The sequence below is a fragment of the Varanus komodoensis genome, unplaced genomic scaffold (genome assembly GCF_004798865.1).
Source record: "Varanus komodoensis strain SLA01 unplaced genomic scaffold, ASM479886v1 scaffold114, whole genome shotgun sequence".
Classification (NCBI taxonomy): Eukaryota; Metazoa; Chordata; class Lepidosauria; order Squamata; family Varanidae; genus Varanus; species Varanus komodoensis.
The window spans coordinates 304,780-314,564 of NW_025335328.1; the positions used below are offsets into that span (position 1 = coordinate 304,780).

Consider the following 9,785-nt stretch of genomic DNA (forward strand, 5'->3'; position numbering starts at 1 on the left):
GGGGCGCGCGAGCCAGGCGGCGGCCGGGCGGCTCTGGCGCGCCCAGGGGCGCCTCGCCCCAACCCCGCCGCCCGCGGGCCCGGGGCGGACTAGGCCGCAGCCTCGCCCTCTCTCCCAGGACGCGGCCGCCTCGGTCGCGCTGCGCCGAGGGGGCCGGGCTGGCGGCGCGAGTCCCGGGCTCCCCGCGCACGCCGCCCCGCCGTGGCCCCGCTGCACGTGCCCCCGTGGCTGCGTGCGCGGAATGCGGTCGGTAGCCGCCGAGGCATCTTTTTTCAAATTAAGTTTGGCCAAGTCGTGCCTTCCGTTAATTTCGCGTGCTTGCGCGATTAAGGTCTTCTGCCCGCCAAGCCTAGGGCGTCGCTGCACCGAAGCGTTTACCCCGCTCAGCTTGGCTCCTGGGGCAGCCCGCCCAGGCCGCGGGGAGCCATTGCGGCGCCCCGGTCCGCCGTGGGGGCGGCGCTTGGCTGCAGGAAACCACGGGGCCCCTGCCAGCCTTGGGGCTGAGCGCGCGGGCTCTCCGGGGTGCCCCGCGCATTGGGTCATGCCGTGCTGCTTCAGGACCACGGTGCGCAGCACACGCTGAGCAAAACATGCAGCCGGGCTACGGTCCTGCACGGACAGAAGGGGCGGCAGGAGGCCGGGCTTGCTCTGCATCCGCAGGCTGTGGCTTGTGCCAGGCTTGGCGGGGCTGCACCGGCCTTGCGTCAGCGAGTGGGGTCCCCACAGGTGCTGGGCTACCATTTTGATCTTGCTGGTGGCCCCTCCTGGACCTGGTGTGGCTTTGCTAATTCGCCATATGAGGAGGGACTGAGGGAGCTGGGTCTCTTCAGCTGGAGGAGACTCAGAGGGGATCTGTTGGAGACATTCAGGTATGTGACTTATGCAACGTGCTCTGCGTGGCGCTGCCCTTGAAGACGGTCCAGATTCTTCCGATGGTGCAAAATAGAGCTGCCAGGCTGCTGACGGGGACGGGGCGTTGTGCTCCATGACTCCAGTCCTTCGTCAGCTTCACTGGCTTCCCATCGAAGTCTGGGCCCAATTCAAGGTGCTGGTTATCACCTACAGAGCCCTTAACGGCTTGGGATCTGGTTACCTAAAGGAGCGGTTGTGTCCATATGTGCCCTCCTGCCCCTTGAGATTGGTGGCAGAGGCCCTTCTCCGGGAACCCTCCGTGAAGGATATTAGGAGGGCGAGTACCCGGAGGAGGGCCTTCTCTGCAGTGGCGCCCCACCTGTGGAATGCGCTCCCCAGAGAGGTCTGCCTGGCTCCGTCGTTATTTGCTTTTCAGCGCCAGGCCAAGCCCTTTTTATGTAAACGTTATTTTAATTGTTGATTTTATTTATTGATTTTATAATTTTTTGCCAGGATGTCTCCAGTATTTTATGTACTTGTACAGATTGTATTTATTTATGGATTGGAAGCCACCCCGAGACTTATGCGAATGGGGCGGCATGTAAGCATTCCAAATAAATAAAAATAATGTGAGGGGGTGTTATACAGGGGTGAGTAGAGACCTGTTCCCCCTGCAGAGGAAGGCAGGATGTGTCCCAACGGAGCCAAGCTCAGGGAACCAAGGTTAAGTTTGGATGCCAGGAAGCACTTCCTGACAGTCTGGACCCCGAGGGTGTGGAATGGGCTTCCAGGGGGGTGGTTGAGGCCCCATCAGTGCAGGTCTTCAAAGATAGGCTAGACATGCACACGGAAGGCATGTCGTAAGTGGAGCCAGGGGTCAGACTAGATGGCCCGGGAGACCCCTTCTGACTCACTGGTTGTGTGGCCTGCTGGTTATGGTTTTGAGGAACCTCTGAGCATTTTGAGATTTAAACCTCTTGACTTTTGCATCCAACTTTCTTTTTACGCCCTCCATTTTAGAGACGGTTCCTCCTTTGTAGGCAGATGTGGCTTGTGTTGGACGTCTCCGACAATCGGCCACTTAAATGTGCTGGAGGGAGCTGTGGTTAGGACCCCTTGGATAGGGAATGGGCTTCCAAGGGAGGTGGAGGAGGCCTCACCTCCCAGGAGGGCTTTTCTTATAGAATCATAGGAAGAATTGGCAGAGGACCATCACGTCCAAACCATCCCAGCTGCAGCTTGAATCTCTCTGGTGGGAGATCCCACAAGCTTCCTGGGTGCTGGATTCCATTTTCGTACTGCTCTGACAGGAAGTTCTTCCTGTTCAGCTAGAACCCGGCTTCCTGCAACTTGAGCCTGTTATTCTGTGTCCTGCACTCTGGGAGGATTAAGGGGAGATCCGGGTCCTCCTCTTTTTAACCGTCTTTCAGGCACTCGTACAGCACCATCCCATCCACCCTCAGCCTCCTCCTTTGGAGGCTTAATGTGCCCAGTTTGTGGCAGCAGATGACCATGGCCAGCAGCAACGTGGAGGGAAAGCAGCAGACTTCAAAACAAAGCTGAAGGCCTGGAAAGCTTCAGAAAGTGGGCATGAGGTACCAAAGCACCAGTGTAAACACTAGGCCAGGCTTTCTGGACAGGGTATTCCAGCACGGGGTGCCATCCCTGGAAAGACCCTTTCTTTCGTACCCCCCCACCCCACTTCACCACCGCAATCTGAAGCGTGAGACGAAAGCAAGACTTCACCAAGACACAAGCCCAGAGGAGCAGCTTTGGGCAGTTTATTGAGTTTTCCAAACAGGGCAGAGCTCCCTCCCCAGAAATCCAGTGCTGCCTCCCGGAGCGAGTGCCTCCCATGCGCAAGATACGCCCCGCAGCCACTCGCAGCCAGGAAAGGCTACCAGCAGCCCTCCCGGCTCCTGCTTCTGAAGGCCCATGGGGCATTCCTCCCCAGACTTCCCGGCTCCTTGGTGCTCTCTGGAGAGGCGGAATAGCACCTCCACCGCAGCAGGGGCCCCCTCCGCCACACAGAGGGCCTCCAGGGAGCCCAGCAGGCTCCCGCACGGAAGAAAGCAGAGGTGCCACGCCGGGGAGCCCAGCCGTGCCGGGACGGCAAGGAATGGCAGGTGGGGGAGGCAAGGGCCATGCCTCCCACGGGGGCATTTCCCTGGAGAAAGGCAGGGCGCTGACTGAATCACAAAATCAAGCTGCGTGTGAAGAGCCTGCTCTCCCAGCAGAAGCCCAGCAGACACACCAAAAGCTTCCTGATCGGTAGCAACAAAATTTGTCGTCGAAAGACGTTGGAAAAGCAACCCCGCGATCTCAATCCATGTTGGGCGGTCCAAGTCTCACATGGAGCCGTTGCCCAGCTGCGTTTTGCGTGGCTTGCCCCCCCGCCCCGACCTCCTTTCATGAGCAAACAACACGGCAACTGCTCTTTGTGCAGATCTGAAAGCAGGCGCTGGTGCGGCTTTCATGGTGTGTCTGAGCGTACGTCACGCCTGCTTCCTCATCTTGCGGTGGCCCCTGTTGTTTTAGCGCTGGCAACTGAAAGGAGGCACGGGCCACTTCGTCCGTTTGCGCGTTCAGAGCGTCACAAAACACATTGCGTAGAACGTTGAAAGGCAGCTTCCCGAGGCCACAGAAGATGTGTAGCTGTGGCTGCAAGGCCGGCTCCCTCGGGGGCTCCTCGGGGGTGGCTCGTGGCAGGCATCCCTCTCCCTCCGCCAAAGGAGAGCTGCTCCCAGTTCGTAGCACGGCAGAGCTGGGAGGGGGCGGAAGGCCGTTGGGGCAGCCCCTGCTGTTGGGGACACTATTTTACACCATCCCACTCCAAGGGCTCTCCCGTCTCTTTGAAGGTCTCCGCGGTGGGAGCCCTCCCACCTCTCCGGGCAGCTGGTGCCACTGCCGTGTTGCTCGGACGGCGGGGAAGCGTTTCCTGATGTCCAGCCTGAGCCTGGCTTGCCTCTTCAGTTGATCATTCTGGCATCAGCACGAAGCGGCCGTGACCCTCCTCCCCTCTGTGACAGCCTTCCAGGCACGTCGAGGGATGCGTGCCCCCCTCCGGGATCTTGCCCCCCTCCTCCGGCCAACAGAGCCGCTCGCAGGCTTCCGGCGAGGCCCGACGGGTGGCGCCCACTCGCAGAGGAGAAGCCTCCCAGGCCCCTCTGGCCGGGCCGGGCCACGGGCCCCCATCCTGCCGGGCCGTGGGGGGGGCACGGTGGCGCGAGAGGCGGTGCTGCCGCTCCCCTGGCGAGCGGGGCATCCCGAGGGCGGTGGCGTTCGGGGAAGCAGGCGGCTCAGGAGCCCGTGCAGGCCGCCGCCTGCCCGGGAGAGCTGCAAGGGCTGGAGTGTGGCGGCCGGGAGGAAGGAGGCCCTCTAGGAGCTCTTGGGCTTGTGCCACTGCGTGGCCCACAGCAGAGCGGACAGGGCGACAGTGGCAGCCCCCAGCGTGCCGAAAAAGAGCAGGTAGGGGAAGGCGCCCTGGAGGAGGAGGAGGAGGAGGGGTGAGGTGACGGGCCCCGCCAAGGTCAGCCCGCACCACCCCCCGCACAGCCCAAGGGGGCTTTCTGCCGGAAGTGCCCGGGAGCTCTCCTGGGGAGGGCATGCCTGGACCGGCCTCTGCACGGCCGTAGGAGTGGCCGCCCCCCCAGAGGGGACTCCTGGAGGGGCACCGAGGGTGCCGAAGCCCCACCACCCGCCCCTCCGCAGGGCCTCGGTTCGGGAGACAGAGCGAGTGCGCCCACTCGCGTTGCCCTCGGCTCGGGCCCAAGGCTCACCTGCCGCATGCACTTGTAGCCGTGGTGGGGGTCTGTGCAGAGGCACTGCGGCAAGCCAGGCCCGGCGGGGGCACAGTGCGCGTCCTCGGGGCACTGCCAGCCTGTGGGGGGAGGGGACACTCCTGCACACTCGGCCCCCTGGCACTGACCCCCAGCCCGGCCTGCGCTACCCGGCCCTCTGCCTGCCACCGCCTCCACAGGCCCTGGCCCCACCACCCAGCCAGCCCTTTGGCCCACCTGCACAGCCGGAGCCCCCCCCCGGCTCCCCCCGCCAGGGCAGACCCCTTCCTCAGGCCACGGGTGCGAGGCGTCCCGCCCCTCTTCACTGCTGCCACGGGGCTGCCTGCGCCCCACCTGTGCAGCCGCTGTGCTTTCCCTTCCAATGGCTACCTGAGTCCTTCCTTTCTCCTGAGTGGAGGTGCCCAAGCACGGAAGAACGTGCTCGGGGCAGGCGAGGTCCTGAGGCCAGGCGACTGCAGGGACACGTGGGGGACCTGGGCGGCTCCCCAAAGGGACGGCCTCCCTCCCCCACCCCACCCCGACCTGCAAGCCCCCCCACCAGCACATACCGGGCCCCGCCGAGGCGTTGCAGGGGTTCCTCTGGCCCTGGCAGATACGGCTGCTCCCGTCGATGGTGATGTCGTCCCACCCTTCGCTGCCGCCAGGGCAGGTCAGCTCCCGGGGCAAAGCTCTGGGGACCAAGGCGGTTCCCTCAGGGGCCAGGCCAAGGCGGCTCTGCCAGCGACGACCCCAAGTGCCCTGGCCCAGCATGACGCAGATGCCGCAGCCCCGCTGCAAGGGGGCGGCAAAGCGCCAGAGGCCCCCTGCTCCCAGCCAGGGAGCCGCTGCAGGATGGGGGTTTCCCGCAGCCCCTCGGGGCCCTCGTCAAGGCCTGGCGGGAGTGGCAGCGGCCGGTCGCCCCACGCCACCCCACCCCACGCCACTCACAGCGTCTGCAGCTTGGTGAATCCACGGAAGGTGTCCTCCGGGAGAGACTGCAGGGGGTTCCCAGTGAGGTCACTGCAACGAGAAGCGGAGGAGAAGGCGCCGTGCTCTCAGGCCTGTGCCCGCATTCCCTGCCAGGGCCAGCAGAGGCTTCTCGGCGGGGCTCAGCCCCGCACCACCCAAAGCGAAAACAGCCAGGCCCACGTCACGCGTTCCCCAGTAGCCGTGCGAACCGCAGGGCACCGTCTGTGCTCACACCAGCCGGGCTGCGCCAGAGACAAGGCCAGCGGATCGTGCGCCCCGCCTCACCCCACCCCCGGACCCTCTTTCCTCCTCCTCCCAAGAAGGGAAGCACGGAACAGTTCAACCCACAAAGTGGGTTCCTTTAGAACGATGAAAGAGACGCTCCAGGCGAGGTGTGCGTGGCTGCCGTCCAGTCTCAAGGCCTCCCAAAAGCATCTCCAAAGCGACTGCACAGGAAGGGCAGAGATGAAAAATGTTGCAGCCTGGGAGAGTTTTTCCCTAACTCCGTACGATTCACAACATGATTTCTTCCACTCCTTTTGAAAGCCATTGCTGCAATATGCTTTTTACCGTGGAGACTTTGGAGGCAGAATCCCGTGCATCTTTGGACAGAACAAAGGGCCGGGTGCTTGGCGTGCCCCGGCCGGCCTTGCGGTGGCCGCCAGCCCTTCGTCCACCTTACTGCGCAAAGGGCCACGTCTGCTGGCATGCTCCCCGTTTCGGAATGTGGACTAGCCCACACCCCCCAGGTGAACCACTGTGCTGCCATGGCAGACCTCACCTGGAACAACGTGTCCAGTTCTGGGCACCAAGATTCAAGAAAGATTCAAAACATTAGAAAGGTTCCAGAGGTAGGCAACAAAAATGATCCAGGGTTAGGAAACTGTGCCCTGTGAGGAGGGACTGCGGGAACTGGGCATGTCCAGCCTTGGGAAGAGAAGGCCGACGGGGGACATGGTATCCTTCGAAAAGTACCTCCAAAGCTATCACAAAGAGGAAGGTCAAGATCTCTTCTTGCTGATGCTAGAGAGCAGGACACGGAATAAACAGGTCAAGCTGCAACAAGCCAGACTCAGGCTGGACATCAGGAAAAGCTTCCTCATTGTCAGAGCAATACGAGAGTGGAACCAGCTGCCTGGAGAGCTGGGGGGCTCTCCCACACTGGAGGCATTCAAAAAGAGGCTGGGCAGCCCCCTGAGTGGGGTGGTGTGACCTGGTGTCCTGCAGCAGCAGGGGATTGGACCCGAGGGCCTTCCTGGCCCCCTCGAACTCTACTATTCTATGATCCATGTTGCTATTTGGCTTCAATGTGGCTTTGAAATGCTGCTTTTATGAGATTTTAGTGTCATTTTGGCTATGGCTCACTTGGCACAATCACCACAGCCCACTGCGGGTTCAAGATCGTTCTGCCTCACCCGTCTCTGCCTGGATTCAGATGACCGAAGAAACCGTGGCAGTCCCCACGCTCAAGGCTGAGTAGCCAAAAGGGCTGCCCACACATGCTGTGGCCCCCCGGGCTCAAACGAGCCGCAGCGTCCTGTGGCGATTGTGCAGCTGGGCCCAGAATAGGATGAAATCGTGCCTTCTGGCAGCCTGGGTCCTGTTCTCCGCAGGGCTGTGCCCCGGGACTTTTCCTGGTTAGATGCTCCAGCAATCCGTGGGTGTCCTTCTAAGCCCACCTTTCGTGTGAGGCAGAAGCTGCGTGTATGGGCTGAAACGAGGTGTGATTCGTCTGGCCTGCACTTAAGCAGAGCAAAAGCCTGTGGGCTTGAGATTGTGGAACTCCCTGCCACTTTTTAAATGAGGTCCCAATTAGGCCTCAGCTCCAGGGAATGCTGCCTCAGCTATACAGGAACTGGAACCTGGCAGCTTTGGCTATAATAGAACTGCTGCCAGGAAAAGTTATCGTCTGCACCTGAGAAGCCCCAACAGCGTGCTTCCTAGGGCATGGAGGCCAGGCGGCCACTTTTCCAAATGAGCAAAAGTTGGGATGAGGAAAACTATTTACAAAGGAGCATAAAACATCATATGTGACGCTGCAGGATGAGAGCGCTTTAAAATTTCTTAAATATGCTCTGTTTGGATTCCTAATAGAAATAGAATAGAGTCTCTTGTTCACACTCCACCAAGCTGGTTTCCCAGGCAGATGCCGCATCCCGGCTGCCCCTGTCCCGGCACTTCCTGACTCTTCTAGCCTGTATAAGCAACAGGCTGCTTCTGAGCCTTATATTATGCATAAGCATCGTGTTTGATAAATACAATTTAAAATATATGTTCTTCAAACAATAATTAAAAATGTACAAACTGAGTTTACATTTAATTATGACTTTAGGAGTAAAGCAATGTATCTATAATTCAGTTGATACTCCTAAAGCATTGGAAGACTTCACATCTGTAGAAGGAAGTAAAAATGCTTAATTTCTCCCAAATTCTGATCCTGCCCTCTCCAACTAACAATTTTTTCCCATGGGCTTGACATTTTCAGAAACTACATTTTCAGGCTGCACACATACCTTGAGAAAGGCATGCGCAGCACCTGCAGGGCATTTAAACGGGCACCATCTCCACAAAGGCTGACTTGAGCCTGCTCTTAGAGCCCCGCCAGCCCGAGAGGAAATCGTGGTTGCCCCAGAGCAAGAAAGGCAAGCAGCCGTCTTCACACGCTCCCTCACCCCCAGCCGCAACAGGGCCCCCAAGGGGAGCCAGCCCCAGCCCGCGCTGGGAGGTCCTGTCCCCGCTGGAGGAAGAGCCCAGCCCAGCCCAGCCCAGCGACGGTGGCCAGTCGGACTCACATGATGAGAGCGGCGCTCGCTGCCGGGAAACCGGAACAAAGCTGGTGCAGGGAGCAGTTGCCGAGATCCAACCTGGGGAGCGAGAGCGACGGCAGCCGCATTAGCCAGCGATTCTCAACCGCGTCCAGGCTGCTGCCCTCCAGCAGCTCTTCCTTGCAACGGCGGGAGAAGCGCCCGACAGGCCGCTCCCGGCGGCCCCAACCGCGCCTGCAGCCCTCCGTGCTCCCGCTGGGCCCCGCGCTGGAGCGGCGGCTGCGCCTGAGCTGCTGAGCGCCCCGTCTGCCGGGCGCCCACACTCTGCCTCCGAGGGCAGCGCTCATGGGCAGGACAAGAAGGAAGCCCCCGCGAGGCGCTGAGCGCTGAGCAAAGCAGCGCAGTAGACCGGGCCACCCGCCCCACGGGCCTGCGCAAGTGGGCGGCAGCTGGCGTCCGCGCTGTTCAGGCGCCGGTCCCGGTGAGCGCGGCATGGCTGCAGCGCCATCACCTCCCCTCCGCCCGCACCTCTCTGGGCGAGAGAGTCCGGCCAGCCGTTTCCTGCCCAGGCAAGTGCGCCCTTGCTGGGCACTAAGCTCCAGCCTGCGCATAGTTGCAAGCGCTCAAGCAAAACGGGCTTTCCCAGCGGGCCGCTGATTTCTCAACGCTCAGTGCGCTCACTTTTTGATTTATCTAGCCAATAATCAACTAATTTGGAGGCCTAAAAAGGCGCTTCAGGTACGGGAACAGCACACACATTGAGCACATTGGGAGAGGCTGCCGCCTGAACAGGCCAGCTCAGCTGTCAGCCACTTTTGGGAGCGGCGGATCCGGTCTGCTTAGTGAAGCCCGCCGCCTTGGAAAAGGGACCCCCGGGCCGGGGGGGGGGGGGTGCGGAAGAGGCGCGCCGCAGGACGGGCTCGGTCGCGGCTCCGAGCGCCCGGAGCGCGCGGGCCGGGGCCGGCGGACTCACCCCACGACGACCTCCTGGTCCCGGTCCCGGTCCCGCTCCAGGCAGCAGCGCCCCCGCAGCACCGCGCCCACCCGAGCGCCGCAGACGGAGGCCACCGCCGAGCCGTTGCGCACCGCGCCGGCGCAGCACCCGTCTCCGCACACCTGGAAGGGGCAGAGCGCGAGAGCCGTCAGGGGCGGCGCGGGGTCCCAGGCCCCCTCCCGGGCACGGGCCGCCCGCCCCACCTGCTCCGGCGCGGCTCCCGCGGCGGCGGACACGCTCAGCGCGAGCAGCAGCAGCACCGTCGGCGGCAGCGCGGCCCCGGGGCGCCGGAGCGCGGCCATGACGCTCCCCGCGCGCGCGTCCCCGTCGTAGCCGGGCCGGGCGCGCTCCCGCCGCGCGCGGCACAGAGGCCCCCCGGAGAGGCTGCGGCGCGGGCTGGGATGCGGGCACCTCGCCGAGTCCGGG

The 9,785-nt window shown here is 62.2% G+C and overlaps 1 protein-coding gene across 1 annotated transcript; it reads right to left on the reverse strand.

The window, feature by feature from the left end:
- Positions 1-2,613: 2,613 nt before the first annotated feature.
- ATRAID (all-trans retinoic acid induced differentiation factor) lies at positions 2,614-9,661 on the reverse strand. Its single transcript, XM_044421058.1, has 7 exons — positions 9,563-9,661; positions 9,339-9,481; positions 8,393-8,464; positions 5,580-5,651; positions 5,201-5,322; positions 4,632-4,732; positions 2,614-4,335 (listed from the first exon to the last, which is right to left on the reverse strand). The coding sequence occupies exons 1-7, from the start codon at positions 9,659-9,661 to the stop codon at positions 4,231-4,233; spliced, it is 714 nt and encodes a 237-aa protein (XP_044276993.1). The 3' UTR covers positions 2,614-4,230.
- Between the last annotated feature and the right edge of the window lie 124 nt (positions 9,662-9,785).

Excerpts from the sequence above, each read along its gene's own strand:
- ATRAID (XM_044421058.1), bottom strand. The coding sequence starts at position 9,661 with ATGGCCGCGCTCCGGCGCCCCGGGGCCGCGCTGCCGCCGACGGTGCTG. Across the intron at positions 5,652-8,392 it reads GCGAGCGCCGCTCTCATCAT|TGACCTCACTGGGAACCCCC; the intron begins GTGAGTCCGACT and ends TTCTCGTTGCAG. Across the intron at positions 4,733-5,200 it reads CAACGCCTCGGCGGGGCCCG|GCTGGCAGTGCCCCGAGGAC; the intron begins GTATGTGCTGGT and ends CTCCCCCCACAG.